The 19784-nt window shown below is 40.8% G+C and overlaps 2 protein-coding genes across 4 annotated transcripts; one reads left to right on the top strand and one right to left on the bottom strand.

Annotated features, from left to right (window-relative positions):
* Positions 1-12014: 12014 nt before the first annotated feature.
* On the bottom strand, positions 12015-16023 carry LOC122534634 (CCAAT/enhancer-binding protein-like). The gene has a single exon (XM_043665470.1). The coding sequence runs from the start codon at positions 15398-15400 to the stop codon at positions 14321-14323; it is 1080 nt and encodes a 359-aa protein (XP_043521405.1). The 5' UTR covers positions 15401-16023; the 3' UTR covers positions 12015-14320.
* A 1087-nt stretch (positions 16024-17110) lies between these two features.
* On the top strand, positions 17111-18889 carry LOC122534636 (longitudinals lacking protein-like). Of its 3 annotated transcripts, none has more exons than XM_043665475.1 (4): positions 17111-17273; positions 17885-18117; positions 18190-18403; positions 18486-18889. In XM_043665475.1, the coding sequence occupies exons 2-3, from the start codon at positions 17920-17922 to the stop codon at positions 18382-18384; spliced, it is 393 nt and encodes a 130-aa protein (XP_043521410.1). In that variant the 5' UTR covers positions 17111-17273; positions 17885-17919; the 3' UTR covers positions 18385-18403; positions 18486-18889. The 3 variants fall into 3 exon arrangements, with proteins under 3 accessions (XP_043521410.1, XP_043521412.1, XP_043521411.1); XM_043665477.1 differs by lacking the exon at positions 17111-17273 and adding an exon at positions 17335-17455; XM_043665476.1 differs by lacking the exon at positions 17111-17273 and adding an exon at positions 17450-17582.
* Positions 18890-19784: the final 895 nt, after the last annotated feature.

Raw genomic sequence — 19784 nt, 5'->3', positions numbered from 1 at the left:
AGTGTCACTGATAAAACATCTGTCGCGCAAGCGTTCAACATCATCCAAAGCGTCCATAAACATGTAGATTCTCGCAGGCATTAAAAAATCTGCAACCGGATGAACGATCGGAGGGAATTTGCGTAGATTGTAAATAGAACAGAAACAGTTGGTGGGACACAATGATTGCTATACAATGATGTCACGATAAAAAGTTCTTCTTTTATTTCTTTCTCCGTTATCTGTCTCGTTATTTCATCCATTCATCTATCTGTGTCTTTTTTTCTTCTTTCGTTTAATCGTGCCGATCCATGGATTTCTACGCAGTTGGTTACTTAAAATTCACGCCACGGGTACGTGATGTCCGATGCTCTCGGTCGCAGTTTCCGTTTTGTGTTCCCCGCATTATCGAAAGACCAATTACGCAACAAATACTTAAGTACACACAACAAACATCGCAAGTACAACGAGCGGGTGCAAAGAAAAAACGAAACGAAAGAATGCGGTATCGTCGCATATTATCGGCGTGACCTCACTCCAACTTTTTTTACTCGGTATCACTCTCTTAACCGGAAGAAAGCTGTTTGCACGCGTCATCAAGGTATTCTGATGACAAGTCACAACAATTTTGCCCGATCGAAAAAAAATTCCAATAAATAATCCTTGACGTTGATATCTATATGGTGTATCCTCTGTAATTAAACGGATTACAAGTTCTATCGTCTCGTGTGTATTCCAATCACGAGCACTTTCGTCTCGAAACCCTTATCCGACGAGTTCCGAAACAGGAACTCGAAAGAATGAGAATCGAAAGTTTCCCGTTTGCCTATCCTCAAGCTCGCGATGCCATGTTCTTCTCCTACGCTTCTTCGTATCTGGCTGACCCACTTCCCGAGCTACGGAACGAGAAACACGAAGAGCTAGGGAAAGGATCGAGCGTGGTACGGCGCAGCGAAATTACTCGCTCGCTGGCTTCCTACCTGAGCAGTGCTTTTCGAACAAAATCAGTCGAACTCGCAGCGCATGCCCATCTTGCGAATTCCTCCGCTAATACTTTTGATTTATAGGTTTCCTTGAAATGAAACTCGTCATCGTCGCTGATTCTTCGTTTTACACTTTCTTTTCTTTCTTCTTTTTTTTTTTTTTTCTTTTCTGTTCCATCGACGATGTTTCGGCGACGATACACGACGGAACTGTTTGCCGATTAAACAAAACGAGTAACCTAAATAAAAGCGCGGATCGTGGCCCAAGGACACGTGTGCTGTAGATGTACGTGTGCGCCCGCCTGTTTTTAAATTGAGTTTTAAATCGCGCCTCGTTACTTTTTCATGCAATATCAGCGAGCACTGTGCCGGATTCCGCTGATCTCGACGCAATTCTTTTCGGGACCGTTCACGAAGCGAACCCGTTTCTCGCTCTGGTTGAAAGAGCTTTCTCGGGCTTGTAAATTATAGCCAGCTGATCGTTGTTTTTATTCTCTGCAGTCCGTGATTACCGAGATGCGATTGTGATCACTCCTCGAACGCATGTGAGTGTCGATAGAGTCAATAAAGGGAGAAAGAGAAAGAGAATCACGTAGCGCGACCTGGAAACGGATTTCCTTTCTTCGAATTTGGCGCCACTGGAAAGTAACTTCAAACTCGACACGACTCAAAAACGAAAAAAAAAAAATAATAAGTATATAGGAAGAGATTTCGAGCCCTACTTTCGAGAGAAAAGCCTTTTCGTTCTTCGCAAGCGGTTTTTCAACGCATCGACGTGACCGGAAGCTGTCGGTTCTAGAGCGTCTACTAGAACAGTCGAGGACAGCATGCATTAGTATTCTTTCAGAGACTCGCGGTTGGAATAAAAGGTGTCCGAGCATGTTCTCGGTGGTTCACGTGTGCGTGTACCGTGGCATCGCCACGAACGATCACGTACTTACATACATACATGTGGCTGAGAAGCGTCAAGTGGATGCACCGCGTCACTCGATCCTTGTACCTCTCGACGGAGGCTTCTTTTATGTAAAAAGAGCCTGTAACTGGGCTACTACGGTTACCGTAGCGTGCTGGATCTCCTCGCAGCACGCATGCAGGCCACGAGTTTTCCGATTCTTTGCGATCATCGCACGAGCGAAGATATATTATAAGATCTCAAATTTTTGACGAGCTCTGTAGTTTATTTATTATGTTGCACGATCGCAGAAATGGAGAGTAATAATAATTGAAATTTAGCTTCCCATAATGTAAATTTGAAATATGTTTCCAAGATCATCTTGAATTTGCAACATTTGCTCGTATGCGGACATTCAAATGATTGCTGCGACAGCTCGCATTTCTTACGGCTCATCTACCACATATCTACCACATAATTATGTAGCAAAATCAGTCAAGTGGATTTAGAGTATCGCGAGATATAAAAAGTAGAAAGAATTTTATTATTGAACGTCTATATCACTCGGATAGATAGGTAGAATTGATGCAAATGAGGAGAACGAAAGCAATCGTGAAGCTCAGAAAAGAAGATAGGATGATCCAGGCCACTGAAAAAGGAAAGTGACTGCCATACCGCGTTTCTGCCGGTAGGCAGGTTTGCTGTCATCATTATGCAATAATTATTATGATCGCGTTGTCGTCGCAGTCGCCATCATTACTGCGACTGTCGATTGTAGCCTGGCCGGTATCTATCGTAATCCGGCCTGCTGATTTGATTGTAAGCAATTATGCGTACAATTTGCGCGCGACCGTCGCAATTCGCGAATCTATCAGAGTTTAATGATCAAGATTACGCTTTTTCTCCGCTCGGTTTCAACATTTGTCAAGCTTTAATTAATTTTCACCGCAAAGAGTCACGAATGACAAATGGATCTCTAACGCATCTCTTCATAGAAACGATCGTTTTTCTGTGCGTTGTTATGTCGCGCTAGAAAATGGAACGGCTGCTATTTTCCTGACAAATCCAAGAGAGAGACGATTGAGTGAAAAAATTTTTGTTTGTTCGCGCGATGTTTGCGAGCGATCGCAACGGACAAAGAAGAATCTCGTGCCAGTGTGATGAGTTGGGCGCTCGCTACGTAAGAGCAGCATCTCAGAAACCTCGAAGGATGAGATTCGTTTGTCCTTGTTCACGGAATCCGGGAAGTTGTTTCGAGGCTGACCATTTCTCGAGGAAAATTAGAAGCAGTTCTTGCGAGACCGGTCTCCTTTTTGTTTGGTATCTTTACGATCCCCGTTCTCTCTTATATGGGCCTGTTACATAATTGCGAAGATGCGAAGAAAATGGACCACGAAATGAACAAAAAATGAGAATAATTCTGCACCGCGCAATAGAACGAACGTGAATGACAGTTCGATGCACCGAGAAAGAGCACACGGTTCTACCTGTGGAACGATCGACTTCGTTTCTGCCGACTCGACGGTATCGGTCCACGTGCAAAACCGCGAACTTGCAAAACCCAAATAGGACGTCACGATGCGCTTGTCTATGTTTTACGTTCTACACGATTTATCGTGGCGCTTTGTTTCGCTCTGCGAAACGTCGATTCGTAGAATCGGTACTGTCGGTGGTCAGACATGTCCTCGTATATTCAACCTTTTCTATTGTCAAACGCGCGCGCACAACACGACATATAAATTGCATGAGTAAACATACTCAGGAGGGTGATACGACGATTCTACGGTAATTGTATGCGACGTGTGTAGAAGAAAAATTTGCAAAATACTAATGCTAACTTTGTAGTTCAACTTTGCATAAAACTGCCGCTTTATTATATTTCTGAAGTATATACAGGGTGTTTCGTAATTTGTAGGACCCACTTCGGGAGCTGATTGTACGCCTAAAAATAATGAAAAAAAGTCATGTAAATATATGTCCTATCTGTCTTCGTTTATGAGATATAATTTTCTGTTTTAATTATTTTTACAAAAGATGCTCGAAGTGATCAGCTTGCATTTGAAGACAAGCCTGCACGCGCTTTGTCATTGATCTGGTTACTCTCTCTATCATTTCTGGTGTTTCTCGAATTTGTCGGAAGCCTTGCTCTATTCTATTTCGTAGTATTTCAGCATTTTCAATCGATGTTGCGTGTACAATAGATTTTAAATGTCCCCACAAGTGAAAATCTAATGGATTCAAATCCAGAGAAAGAGCAGGCTATGCAATAGGACCTCCACGACCAATCCATTTATTTGCAGTGTTGACTTAAAAATTGCCTAGCCACTCGGCTAAAATGCGACGGAGCTCCATCATGCATAAACCGCATCCGAAGTCTAATATCGCCTGAAACTTTCTCTAATATTTCGTGTAAACGCGTGCTCAAAAAATCAACGTACTTTGTGCCTGTTAGTTTCCCATCAAGAAAAAANTAAAAATTTATCAATTATTCCTGCCTATACGTTTAAACTAAACTGGTGTTGATGTCTTGAATGCACAATAACATGTGGGTTTTCTTCATCCCAATTATGATTATTATGAAAATTGAATATACCATCCCTGGTAAAACTAGCTTACTAGAGTTTGCTGTTTATAAAATTCATTATATCTCATAAACGAAGACAGATAGGACATATATTTATATGACTTTTTTTCATTATTTTTAGATGTACAATCAGCTCCCGAAGTGGGTCCCACAAGTTACGAAACACCTTGTATATATTGTACATACATTTATGAATGGAATTATCTTCTAGATTATCCGAAAATTATTTTCTATTCATTATCCGAAAATATGTTTCAAATAAATTTTGCTACGTTTCGAAGAAGTAATTTAGTGATTTTTAAATGGAATCCTATATTCTTTTACACATCAATCAATACATCTTTTTATTTTTTAGAAAAAAAAGTATTAACCTATTTATGTGGAAAAACAACTAGTTTAGGAGATGTTTTTAATTTCAATTTTATTAAGTCTATGCATGAAAGACAAGAACAGATTTGTCTTTTATCTGATAGATTTTACAAAATTAAAATTTCCTACTAGGTAAATAGAACTAGATAAATATTTTCTAAGGTAACGATTTTTCGACATACATCAACGCCATTTTGAACGATTAAAATATGTATCGATTAGTGTATAAAAATATGAGGTTCCATTTAAGAAAAATTAAATTGATTTTACAATCTTCGAAATGCCTCCATCTACAAACAAATTGATTTCATCAAATTAAATTCTCTTCTAGAATTCTCTTCAAATAAACTTCTCTCTCGAATTATAACAAGATTTGTCTAAAATACTTTTTTCGAATAATGAATAATTCAGAAGATAATACCATTTATGGATTAAAACTGGACTGCATATCTATTATAATGCTTTTAGTATTATTTAGAAATTAGAGATCGTTTTTTATCTTAGGGCATTTCAAGTTCTATTTGTTTTATTTTACACTCTTTAAAAATTTTCCTTTCTTTGCATCTTATAATAATCGAGACAAATATCGAGACAACTCAATTATTTTTCAATGCTCGCGATATGTATTAATTATCGTATTTTAATTAATGGAGTATCATCATAATCATCAGAGTTGCGTTAGAAGGGCGTAATGAGTTAGTTTTTCTAATTAATTAACGCGTTCACATACCGCGACAGAAGAACACGAACTTTATTATTGCGTGTTCGGCTAGTTGATGCGTTCCCGTTTCATATTCGAATGAAATCTAAATAAACCGGCTGTAAGTTGGTCTTTAATGATATTTTCTACAAGGATGTTTTAATTACCTCCACAGAATTGTCGCGAATAGATACTAGGTTATCGAGAATATCGCGCAATCAATTAAATTCCTGTTCTTTAGCTGGTCGAATGTTTATAATAATCTCGCGATACATAGTTGACTAGGCAATTCACTTTCTTTCCCTTTTTTTTCTCTTTATCTCTCTATTTTTTGTCTCATCTTTTTAACGTATCGCGTTACGCACGGCCTGATCGCCGTAGATTACGCGTTTACGAAACTCACATACATACACGGCGCCATTGAACTACGACCTGGCTAGATGACCCGACTTCCACCACGACTTCTTCGGAAATCTTTCCAACCACGTTGGTTTTCAACAATTCAAAAAATTATCTCATTCAACAAATTCCGTAACGTGAAGATTCGTTTTAATTTTACCGAAGCAAGTAAACCACCACGGACGATATTGAGAGTATCAAAAATTTTTGGTCAAATGGAAATTCTTTTTGAAAAAGAAAAAAAAAAAAAGAAATAGGATAGATGGGTGAATACATGTTAAAGAAACGCGCGAATCGACCGAAAAGCGAAAACGCTTTCGTTTTCTCGCGGCCGAGAGCCAGCGAAAAGAAAACAAACAAAAGCGTTGCGGCGAAGCGTACGCGGCGTGGCGCTCGTGCCAATGCTTGCCCGTACGCGGTACATAGCTACGTGTACGCGAAAGTTCTGTCGAAACGAAGCCTTAGTCATCGTCCTTTTCCGGAGGATATAGGTATATATTCGATAATACTAATCCGCGGCTCGTACCGTGGCTTTTGCTTTCTTGCAGCGCAGTGACCTGATTCCTTGCATGCAACGGTAAGAGTGTTTCCAGAGACTGGCATAGGGAGATGGAAAGAGAGAGTTGCCAGAGCGAGGAACCGAGACGGGGAAGCCGCGGCCACGAAAGAGAGAGGAAGAAGTAGGCGCGAGGGAGCGAGTGCGCCTCGTGACACGTAATACCCGTCACGGTAATAGCGGTACGATATTATAGCACCGCTAATGTCATTCATTTGTGATTTAATGGGAGAAGTCTCGACCGCAGTCCATAGGAGGACAACGACTGTACAGAGCAGCCGGTTGTCGAATCGGAGAAAACGTCAGCCAACTGCTTCGGCCCTTCTCGCGTTTCGTGAAACAAGTATTATCAATGATATCTTAACTATTCGTTACCTCGATGTAATGTACCTGTTTATCGTTTAGCGAGATAATGTAGATAATTTCATTCTCTTTTATTATATTATATTACTCTGGTGTCATATCGTTGGATTTGTCAGCGCGTCGTTAAGAGAGAAGAGAGATGAGAAAATTGCGGTTGATAGACGTTTTAATAAGCAAGCGGCTGATCGCGTCGCGGAATCTCGGGCATCGCTATGCCGGACGTTTCATTCACTTCTTTTTCTCCGGGTCGAAGAACGTGGAAGGAATTCTCAACATTCGCCTTACATGTGTTGTTACAGTGGCCGGCGCTGTGCGGATTCGTCGGTCCGTTGGTTGATTCGCCGGAGTCGTGTGCTCCAGTCGCTGCGCCGGACTGCGGCGGAGCCCCAGTATCACTAGCTTTCTTTATGTAGGTTATCCCGGTTATACTAGTTACGACGAGCTCTTAGAATTTAGGTTGACCATATGGCGAACGAAATCGTCGCGTTTCTTTCTCACTTGGTTACTAATATCGTACCGCGCGCCAAACCCGAATCGTCCGTAGCAAACTACTTGCCAATCGAATCGGCCGACGTTGATCGACGATACTGCCGCTGAGAACGATCGATCGATCGATCGTTGATCGCGGACTTTCCATTGGACACGATTTAATCGCGCGAAAGAATTCGCGAAGAATTGCGTCGTCGGACACGATCGCGTTGTGAACATTTCACGGGAACGCAATTGTTTCCGATTTTTGTAGCAGCGCGCTGGCGCCTGTCGAGAGCGACATGACAATCCCTGTTTGATCATCTGTATTTGTATCGCGAGTTCGTCGGCAAATGTACGCTGCTATTTGGACAGAGAGATAGGGCAAGGTATTAGAGCCATTCGCCGGCTCATCAAATTGTAATTTACAGTCGAAAGAGTCGGTGTCGTCTTTACGCTGCGCGTTCATCGATCGAAAGACCGTAGTATTCGGTCGTACGGAAGAATCGAGACAAAAATAAATTCTAGACTTCCTCGTGGCGGCGTGGGTGCGTAAACGTGCAGAGCCGTTTCTTATGTATGCAGGCCACCGACGCACGGATGAATCGTTAGACGAGTCTGGCTGTTATATTCAGAGTATCGCGCTGGTGTATCGGTATCTCGAGATTAGAGCTTTCTATTCCACGTTTTTTGTGATATTCACTGCATATTGTATTCACATTGCAAGTGAAATTATGAAACTGTATTCTGAAGAACACAGACTGTACGAACAAACTATGAAATATATTTACAATCAAATTTTAAGAACTGTACTTTCGTAGTGTTTTGCACGTTAGTAATTAAGGTAATTAAAACATTGAAAAGTTGTCATTTCGTTCGTTGTTGCATAAACGAGAATTCTGTCTGTTTCTTCATTCTGTCGTCGGAGTGAGAAAAAAGGAAGCGGCATATTTACAAGTTCGGACAGTAGAACCCACCAAATTATTCAGCAGATTAGTGTTTGATCGGCGTCAGATAAGGAGAGGTAGACGCTTTCAGGCGTGTCCCTGATGCGTCGTACGCGTCTAATATAGCAATGCAGGCGTGGAATATAGGTCGCTCGCTAGAACGCTCTTTTATATATGCCGCCACACGCTCGTGGATCGTGGCGAAGATATAGACGCACGCGCGCACGCGAGCGCGTGCATTACGCACGCATTATGAATTCGTTAATGTTGTTATATTATGTGCCACGGGATCCTCGTTCCGATCAAGAAACGAATATAGTTTGTGAGAAACTTGGTTCGTACAAGACTAGCAGTTTTTGCATGAACAAAACAGTCATAGCAAAATACCAAGGGCTCGACGAAGGATCAAACGGCCGGAATGCTTCAATGTCTCTGTATCCGGCTATCTGTTTTTGTGACTCAACGATCAAGCATGGTGAACGCTTCTGACAAATCGTGCTGCTAGCGGTAGCGTGCAGTTCCCCGTAGAATCGAGCCATAGTCATCCACACGGGCAAAATAGTCAGTCGCTTATTTTAATTCCCTCGGAGTTCCGCACGTACGTCTACGACCCGTTACGGCCGGCATAACAATGCATGACGTAACTCTGGGGTCGAATCCTCCTTACCTCCTCCGTGCAACGATGTTACAGGAAAGTGAAACTCTCGGAAACCAGGTCACACCCACATCGTGCTTGCAGCAGTGAACCGCGACGCCGATCTACGAGACTCCCCTTTTAACTCTGGGCCAGATATTTTTTCAATCCAGCCGAGGGAGTAGCGGACGAGGAAGGGGAAGGTGAGAAAACCTTCTCTCTTTGCTCAAAGGGTCCTCCCTTACCAACAGAATCAGATTTTTATGTGTTCCCATCCGACACCTTTTTCTCGACTCGTGACATCTCTAATTTATGTAGTTTCATTGGTTGGAGGATTCTTTATGTTCCACTTCAGAAACAGATGAGATTTATAACAGAACTGACGGAGATCGTGAAATTTTTAAAGAAAGTTATGATCTTCCTCCGTCGAGGCAAAGAGAATCCCTAATGATAAATTATGACCTTTCAACTTATACACCAAGATCGAAGACCTTGGTTTTACTATTTTCTGCATGGATAGAGTGTCTTTCTGTTTTACTGGAATAACGGGTAATACCGGTGTTGCGGTGTGTCTCCGTAATTCACTCAGACTCTCTATTATATCTTTCACGATTGTAAAATCGTCCAAACTCTTGATGTTAATCTGTCTTTCCAAAGCATAATTCTATTCGTGATCGTTTCATGAGCTCTTAAAAACGTATAACGAAAAGCGAGCACTCATGCCGCTCTAGATGAAGCGTGAATACACTCGCTCGTATGCGAGAAATACGCCTTCCTTTTCGTGAAAGGGAGAAGAAGCAGGCGCGGGCGCGGATGCGTGGGTGAGAAACAGTGTTGCTAGAGCTGGCCCTAACCCATATACCGTTGCAGCCAGAATAGAGAGCGAACGAATAATAGAAGGGTGGATAATATTACCATTGCCAATGCATCGTTAATAACGCTATATTGTCAAAGTGTGACGGCTCGTAGAGAAAGAAAACCACTCTCGACGAGATTTTAATAGTGTAATAATTTCTATAAAAGTATTGTATATAATAACGAGTAACGATGTCTTGGTTTATCTTTGATTCGATCGTTCGTACAGGTCATCTTTTCGAACGATTACTCGATCTTGAGAACGATCACTTCGAAATATCATTCCAATATTCGGTACGTACTTCCTTCGTGTTGGATTGGTGGAATAACTGTTCCCACGGTTCTCTGCCGAAATCCACTCTTCGAGCACGTAACTGGCATTGTTTGGCAGTGCTTGTGTCTAAAACTAGCGACGACCGCGACATGTGCACGTAGACATCCCGGCGTCAAAACTCGTTGCATTATGTCATACTTTTAATTCGACGCACAGTATCACGCATCTCGATGACCTTCGAATAATCCTTTGCTACTAAAAATGCTACTATTTCGCGTCTTCTCTGTAATTCTGTCGTAGATCATTAGTCTTTGAATATGACTTGTCCGAAAAGTAATGAATGATTAGATTGCAGATAATTGATTCTATTGATTCTCGATGCATCAGTTTCGCGATTATGAAACATTTAGAATAATTAAACTATCGATTAATCTGCAGCAGGTGTGTCAACATTAGTCTGCCATCGCGAAACTAGCGGAAAGTCGCGCCCCGTTAGACATACATCGTTCGAGCATTTATCTTTATATCATTACAGACGTCTAAGTAGAATATTTTCCCTACAAAATGATAATTTCTGGAAAATGTCGGTCCTTCTGAGCGAGTTTCTCGCATATTTGAATATATTTAGACTGCGTATCCCTGGCACAGGTTGACGTAAGCTAACGACTAATTATGTTACCCTTTAAACGCTGGACCACGACGCAGTGCCAAGTGAATCATAATTTTTGTACATTTCATTTTACAATTGTAAAGTTTTTCAAAAATCATCGATACTCTTATTTTACAAGATGTCTTTCGAGATTTAAAAATGTTTCTCGTTGTGACATCTTTGAAAAAAAGAAAATAAATAACAAATAGGACAATGCGACAATATCACGGAAAAGAAGTACATTTACATCCTATGAATACAAGCACTAATTACTACCTTCAATATTAAATTGTTAAAATTCCCATTTAAAGTGTGAACAAATCACTGGCTATACAAGAACTAAATATTTATTATCTTTTTTTAAAAACCTCTTTTTTTAAAGGATCAGGTTACATCGTAGTTCGAAAGAAACAGAAAACGCATGCGTCAAAGCGCGCCTGGCAAGTTGGAACTTGGAGAACCTGTTGATCCATCCGAAGCCACGTGGTTCGATTAGGTATATCATTCCCGTTCCGTTCATCTCCATCAAGTTTCACGATTCTCTTTATAATTGCGAAAAATTCATTTGTCGTTCGAATTATACGCACGTGTCTGCTTGCTGGTGCAATTCTGTTCGATGCAGTTCTACATCGTCGAACGGTTGTACCCTGTCCCATCAGAGTGCAAAATGAACGCCACCATCGCCACAATGGTGTTAATCTATTTATCTGACTAACAACAAACTTATCTTGTGACTCATTCACCGACGGATTCGCGCTAAGACTGAGAGGGCCGATCGTTTTCCGCTCGCGCGTCTATCGTCTACATCCGACAAGCTCGATTTTTACTGCCGGATTAATGGTCGACAGTTTTATTGTCGTTTTCTGTACTACGTCAAAAGAATTTCGCATTCTTTTTTTCTTTTCAACAACTTCCATCGAAACGTTATTTTATCATGTTTTCTCTGAAGCTTCGTCTCGCGGTACAACAAATCTTTCTTACGAGAAACGTAGAAAAAGTTTTGATCGATTAATTTATTTTTACATCGCGATAAGCGGACGTACAAATATTTGTGGATGCGAAGACAATGATTGATTGTTTCTTTTGAAATTTTCGTTCTTGTGATGTTCCTTGTGCGTGGTTCAACGCAATTATGAATAATATGGAAACAACAACGAGTGAATCAATAGTTTCGTATTAATTGGTATTTTGTATTGTATTGTGTATTGTCTAAAGTTAAAGGGATTCTCAAGATGGTGCTCCTCGGCTGTTGATCGCATCATTCTCATTGGAGTTAGCTGGAAAAATCTTAAGAGAGACACGAGGGATATTTTAAGAAATGGAAAAGTTTAGGACCATCGAAGAATGTTTTTTATATCAAAATACTTTTATATCAAAATATATTTGTGCATAGACAAGAAGACAACCGTGACAGGTAATCTCGTACCTAACATACATCAGTCATACGCCAAGGAGCGCGTGTACATGCACATACACGCTCGTGTGCGGGCATGCATGATGTGCGCGGACATGTAAGTGATATGCACGTACACACGTTTGTTTTGAGTCGTGCATCACCGAGAGACCCGATAAACATCTTGAAAAAAAAAAAGAAAATACAATAAAATAAAATAAAATAAAGAAGAGAAAAAAATATTAAACTTGTCGCACAAGTACGTATATAAGGTAATAACAAATATCGTTTTCTCGTACGCGATCGAATCTACGAACGAAGAGGACGATAAAATGAAAAGAATGAAGCCCGCTTCACGCGATTATTACGGTAACTCAAGATAAAAGGGATTCGGTTGAACCAAATCTCTGGTAACGTCAACGAATTATCTATCTCTCCTCCCATCCTGTCTCGCTGTAATCTTCTAACTCGTTGTTCACATTAAAACGTATAATTATAACAATCAGTTTTGTTGGACACATGTTCGCACACATTCTACATTTTTTATAATTTTTTTTATTTTCGCTTTCCTTTTGTCCTTTCGCGCTCGTCCTTTCTCTCCCTCTCTTTCTCTCTCGTTCTCTCACAAAAAACACGAGTCCATTTCGTTTCGTTTCTCTAACAAAATATATTAGCTTTTTTTTTTATGTACATACATCTCAAATATAATAAAATTAAAATATAGAGCTATAATACAAGATGTGATAAGAGTGCTTTCCATTTTCTGTGTGTATGTGTGTATGTATTTGTGTATGCTCATTTTTCGAGGAGACAGTCGCATCATTTCACTCCGACAAGAAAAATATAACGCACGAATCTAAAAGATATATAGACATTTTTATCGCAACGATGCTGATAGCAAATTACGATACCTTGGCATGCCTTTTTAGGTACTTGGTAATGAGAACGATAATCTAATAATTTGACCAGTCGATATTTAAGAGTCTGAACGCAACGCAGTGCATGTATCACATCGTCACTTTTGCATGTAGATTTGTGTGTGTGAATTTGTATGTATGCGTGTGCACATCTGTATGTACATGTAAGTGTGCGCGTTTTGCTTTGTACTCGTATGTACGATCAATGGAAGATGTGTTGAAAATGTATAAAGAAAATCGAAGATTTATGCAAACGAATTTAGATATACGCGTGACGATACGCGCATGCACGTGTTGACACTCGTTTCTGCGTAAGCAAGTATTTCTGTTGCGTGTGAGCATTATGTATGTGAGAGTGTGATTGATGCGTGTGTACACATCCACGCATCATTTATTCAAAATCGCAACGTGCGTTTCATTCGTATTGTGAATTACGCGATCAAATAAGGTGGCGAATCCGCGAGATATACGGTAACCACCACCCAGTCTTACGTACATTGAGAAAAGAAGACAGAGAAAAGAAAGAAAAAAAATAAAAGTTAGATACGAAAAAAGAAGAAGAAAAAAAAAAGAAAGAAAGAAATGAAGACGATCGAATGAATCGATCGTTCATCTCGATTAATTTTCATCTATTTTCTCGCGTAACACCGAAGGCCCGAAGAAGAGGATCGCAACTTGAAAGGCCTCGCAAAGCATTCCTCGCGTCTTCTGTTCGCTTTACTTTCCTTTTTTTTTTTTTCGTTTTTGTAAATCTTTTCTTCTCCATGTCGTTGCGTATTGTCTAGAAACGGACAGGGGAAAAATGTCCGATGCACTCGATGTAAACAAAAGTTCGCCTTGGAGCAGAGGCACTTTTCTTCCACACGTAAGATTGTTGACATAAGCTTTAGCTACCAAAAAGCTCTTCCCGGTGTGAAACCATCGAGCGTCTCTTCTCTCAAACGAGTCACGCCTCTCCCTTCTTCTACTCTCCTTCGCGCGTTCCTTCCCTTCTACTTACTCGCTATTTCTCATTCCCACCACGTCTTCTCTTCTGTCCGCGAGCTGCGTGTGTCGTTTCTCTTGAACAAACGCACGTGCGCATCTCGCGTTCTTCACCGTGCAACAGTGAGGACAAAAGACGTATTAACGTCCACAGCTTTCAATACAAGACGGTTTTCTTAGATCCGGATGACGTGGATGCGAAAGGATCGAGCGGGACCATCGGGCGGCCCGGAAAGCGGAAGTCTCTTGCAAATGACTTTCTTTCGCAATGATATCGGATTGAAAGGCAAGGGACGAAGGCCGGTGAACGAGAGAAAGGTGTAATAGAGGCGGCACGATGCCACCGCGATACTCAACGACACCGACATAGTGCGCTACATAGGTCCCACCGCGTGTTGTTGGAATTGATCGAGGTGCCTCGAGATCTCGCGATGCAGCTGTTCCGGTACCACGCCGACACTGCTGAACAGAGACCTAAGAACGTTTAGTTCCTCCGTCAGCAGTTCGATTCTCTTTTTGAGCAAGTCGTTATCTTTGACCAGTAGCTTCACCTTCTCCTCGGTTTCCCTCGATCGTACCTTCGCCTTCTCGCGACTTTTCCTCACCGCAATATTGTTCCTTTCACGCCGTCTTCTGTACTCGTCGCTGGCTTTGTCAATGGTCTTGGTCTGTTTCCTGGCAACAGCCGCGGCGGTGTTGGCATGATGTTGATGCGCCATCACTGGCTTCATCGGTCCGCCTCGAGGTGCTGGTTGGTGCACTGGCGCGCCAGGGTGGCCTCCGGGCACCGTGGACGGTGTCAAAGTTGTGAAGGTTGGTGCTCCGTTGGCGAACGGTCCGTTTGTAACTGGACTGTATCCACCTGGTGGATACTGCGGACAGTGGCGACGATAGTCCGCCGGGTCGAGTGGCTCCTCTTTGATGCTGGGCGATTCGGAGCTCGAGCTGTTGCTGTCGCTACAGCTGTTGCTGCCCTGGTGATAACTTGCCCCGCTGTGGACAGGTTGCGGCATATAGGCGAGCGTGGTACGTGGATAACCCGGTGTTCTGGCATGTTTCACGGCTCCGTTATTGGCACCTAGCATATCTAACAGGCCGTCGTTGAAATGGCTGTCGTCGATCAGGTGTTGTAGATCCAACGATATCTCTGGCGTATTCAGGTCTGTCAGCTCACCGGCCGCGGCGCAATGTTCCGCGTATTGTTGATGAAGGCTAGCCTTGCTCGCCGAGACCTTGCTCACCACCGAACTGCTCTGCTGTTGACTGTGATTGTGATTCACCTGCAGAGCTGAGTTGTTGTTGTTCGCCGTGTTGTTGTTGTTGTTGTTACTCTGATGGTTGTTGTTATTGTTGTTGTTGTTGTTGTTGTTGAGTATTTGAGACTTTTTGAGATCAGCCGCGCCGTGGGCCTGGGCCTGATGGGCCGCGGAATCGTACATGACTGGTGACTCCATCGCTCACTCGCACATCACAATTATGATATATATCTTTCCGCGATTTTGTTATCACCTTCTTCTATTCTGTTGAATGTAAGTATCCGATTGTTTGTGAAATCGATCGTCCGTTTGTTTTTACTACCAATTTCTTTGAATGATTTACCCGTACTTTGGATTACAAAATTAGACGACACGTTATTCACGGGAAGAACAGAGAGTCAGACGTGTCGTTCTGAAACTCTGTCACGAGAAAACGACCTCGAACGACGAGCCGCGGACTTTCCCGTGCGGACGGGCCGAGATCTGACACTGATCCAAGTATCAAAATGTGACCCTCGACTATTCCAATTTTCGAGGACAAAGACGCACACCGCCCTAACTTTCGTCCGTCCCCCTTTAGGAGGACACAAGATCGTTGATTATTATTTAATTAAAACCTCGTGGTCCGTATGCGCCAACGCGTTCACCACGCCTACGCGGGCTTTTTCGTGTTCGCGGTTGCGGTACACCACAAGGGATAATACTCGGAAAACAGGGAAACAATATCACCTACACGAGAGCTGGCGCACGACTGAGCGGCTTCGCGGCATGTCGCAAGCTTTCAATGTGGCGTGCGACGAGAGTAACTCCATGCCTCATTGCGCTTGCGCTCGCGCGCTTCCCTCTTGGCCACTCTCCTCGCCTCTTTCCTCTTCTAGCGATCAACGCTAAGAGCGTGGATACCGCGCGTCCACCACCATACTTTTTCTTTCTTTCTCACTCTCCCTCTCCATTTTACTCCAATCGCTTCTATATATTCTTTGTTTCTTTCTCTCCTTGCTGTTTTGCCTTATTCCCTCTTCGTCGTTCTTTCCCTCTCTTCTAGACTAAATCTTTCTTTGTTCGTTTTACAGGCTGACATGTTGTCGTCCCGTCGCGGCATCGCGCGACAGGAAAACTTTTCCGGTGCTCGCCTTTCTCGGTTCTATTTATAAGAACTTATAACACGAAACCGCCGTTCTTTCAGCGTACGGATTTTCCACGGAAGTCGGCAGATTTTCCGTCGGCAATTTTCGTTCCTGTTCCGCTCCCTCTGCTTTCCGATGCCCGCTCGTGTATGTGCGCGTCATCTCGACGACTGCTCCCATTTCCCTATAGCTATACGTATGGAGAACGCGTGATTCGTTTCGCGGGACAACCGATCCGATGACTGTCGTTATCGTCATCGTTGGTCACTCGATCGGAACCGATTTCTATATAATACCAGGTACATTTGATTCGTTAGGTAGCGCATGCCGATATCTGTCCAATTGCTTGCGCGAGATTGCGTAATTAGCAGTAACAAAATGAGAAAGAATATTATCGGCAGTATGTAAGTAAGATCCTTGGATGGGCTTTGGAGACGAAGAACGGAACGACATTACCGGTACTGAAGAGTTTTACTGTTCGTATCATAAGATATTGCAAGCGGTTTTGTTTAAATTTAGAGTCGACGACTTATCAAGAGGGGAATTTTATGATGAGTGATCTTAACCGTTCTATCTTTGTTTCAGGAGACTGCGTCCTTTGATGTTATATCTAGGAATGCATTTTGTGCGTTGCAATGACGTCGACATACAATTTTGGATTGACATTTATGTCGAGAGAATTTCGAATATTCCTCCAAGTGCCGTGAATCAACGCCATCGGCGACATCTCCAGACAGAAAGTGAAACTGTTGTCAGTCGGTATGATGTTCCCGAACCGATTCGCGACGAAAAGAGTCGAGTCTAACCGAATTTCTTCGCCGTGATATTAGCCACAACAAAAAATTAGTAACATTCGCGTAAAAACTTTTCGGCAATATATGTTTTTCGGGTTCTTTTTGTGATTCACCGTTGCTCTCGAGTATATAGTGCTTCGCTAAATCAAGGTAGGTACTACACGTTATTAAGTTATTTTTCTCGCGCGTTTCTTATTGCGGGGCTGTTTTGGGCCTACAACTGCCTTTGACGGGATGGTCTATAGGATGTACGCGTATTATTATGACAAAATACGAGTAACACGTCATGCAAAGCATTCTCCGTTACTAGAGTGGAAGAAATTTACATCGTGGTGTAATATTTTCTTTTTCATTTCTACTTTTGCTTTACCGTACATATCTGGACGTTTTGTACACGAGTTGCTTGAATGCTTTTGGGCTTAACCTAAACAAAATCTGGTACACAGTACTCCCCACAAGGTAGCAATATTTTGTTTTGTATGCATTCTAGAAATTTTGCGTTTCATGATATATTTGTTCCAACGCGATTAAAGTATTAAGTAAATATTTTTTGATTGAACATGCATATACGTTTTTGTATTTGAAACTTTAACAACTTTTGTTTTCATATGCATTGTTATTATTGTTTAATATGTATATTAAATTTTTGTTATATATATTGTTTAATATATATATATATTATATATTATATATATATATTACTGTTTAATATATACTCTGTTTAATCTATTTTTCAACCCATTGTACATTTGTTCTTTCAGTTTTTAAATCCAAGCGAAGCTCGTTTAAACATTGGATGTCAACAATGGCAGATGAACAGCAGCAGTTTTTTCTTAAATGGAACGATTTCCAATCTAATATGGTATCATCGTTTAAACACCTACGAGATGAAAAAAGTTTCACAGACGTGACATTAGCTTGTGATGGTCAAACTTGTAAAGCACATAAGATGGTGTTATCTGCTTGTAGTCCTTATTTTAAATCTTTGTTAGAAGTACGTTATCATTTTGTTATCAAACGCTATTTTTAGGAAATGCGACACAGTTAATTAATATTTTTTTTGTAGGAAAATCCGTCCAAACATCCCATTATAATTCTAAAAGATGTTGCATACAGTCATCTTCAAGCTATTTTGGAGTTTATGTATGCAGGAGAAGTTAATGTTTCTCAAGATCAGTTGCCTGCATTTCTTAAAACTGCTGATCGACTTAAAGTTAAAGGGTTAGCAGAAGCACCAGGTGCCATTAAAAGAGAGGGTTAATGTTACACTTATAGTTATGGTAAGATCTTACATTGAATTTAATTAGCAGTTTAATTAAAAATTTTATATTTTTTCGAATTTAATGTTTGCACTTCTTCCAGAATATTGGGAGACGTGCGGAGTGAAAGAAAAGTGTAATAATGTAAAGTGATTGCGTAAAGACATATACCACACACTATAAAAAACACACATTACGTGTGCACAACTCAGTGTCCTCTGGTTCATGACTTGGATCAACACACGGCGACAATGTAAATTATGCCTTTTCTTAATCTCAGTTAATGTTAATGTTGTATTGAATGTATGTATACAAATATGGTAGAGATGTTGATGTTTGTCTTGAACCCGTTGCGCCATGTGATGGCAACAACAACATTGATTATTTTTTTATAACAAAGTGCTGCAGAAACTAATAAGTGGGTCACCATAGTTTACAATACACCGAACAGTTTTGTGGATCAAATGGAAATGTTAAAAGACATCTTTACAACTGCTGTTTTTAAAATGGATCTACTGACTCACTATATTTTCCTATCGGCGGTTCTATGATAGATCTGTTCACGAGGCATTGAAATATAGCACAATCTTTTACCGTTTTTTTTTTTTTTTTTCAATATGGAGGATAGAGCAATACTTTGTTGTAATATAAAGCATTAAATATATTCGAGAAATAAGATTTTATGATATTATAATTGTAAGCCAATGTGTTAACAACATAGGGTTGCAAGAAATTTAGATCGTATCGTGAATAGATCTACAATACCCCGATAATACCCCGATGAAAGAATGTTAAATCATGTTTACTGGAAGTTGTAACATGTATGTCGTTTATTGCTCTCTGTTGTTAGCGACAATATATTTGGTTTAGATTTGTATATATGATTATTTCTCGAATTATTGGGACAATATAATATTTCTCATATGGATATATTTGTGATATATCCTATAGTTCAAAAAATAATCATGTATATACATATATTTAACCAAATATGATATATGTGAACTTATAAATTTTTTCTTTTTCACTGATTAATATTTACAATTGGCACAAAAAATAGTTGTTTCATTTATTTTTAATTGGATCAGTACCAGTTACTTCTTCTAGTAATCGTGATTTTTTTACTTAACCAAATACTGCCAGTATTTATACCGGCGTATTCACAATATTACCGATAGACCAAATTTATTTATGATAATAATATATTAAGGGTTGAATATCTTAAATCGAGGGAAGGTTATTGTAATATAAGCGAGCAAATTTTTGTAAAGTTGGAGCGCACAGTTCCTTTCCCCTCCTGAATCAGAATAATCAGAGATTTAAAAACAAAAAAGTCAGGAAACATTATCGAGTCAAGAACATACATATGTATGTGTGGATATGCATTGTATACAAAAGTTAT

The sequence above is a fragment of the Frieseomelitta varia genome, unplaced genomic scaffold, assembly GCF_011392965.1.
Source record: "Frieseomelitta varia isolate USP_RPSP 00005682 unplaced genomic scaffold, Fvar_1.2 scaffold_62, whole genome shotgun sequence".
NCBI classification, from domain to species: Eukaryota; Metazoa; Arthropoda; class Insecta; order Hymenoptera; family Apidae; genus Frieseomelitta; species Frieseomelitta varia.
The sequence above is the reverse complement of the archived record's forward strand: the minus strand, read 5'-3'. Positions and strand labels throughout refer to the sequence as shown.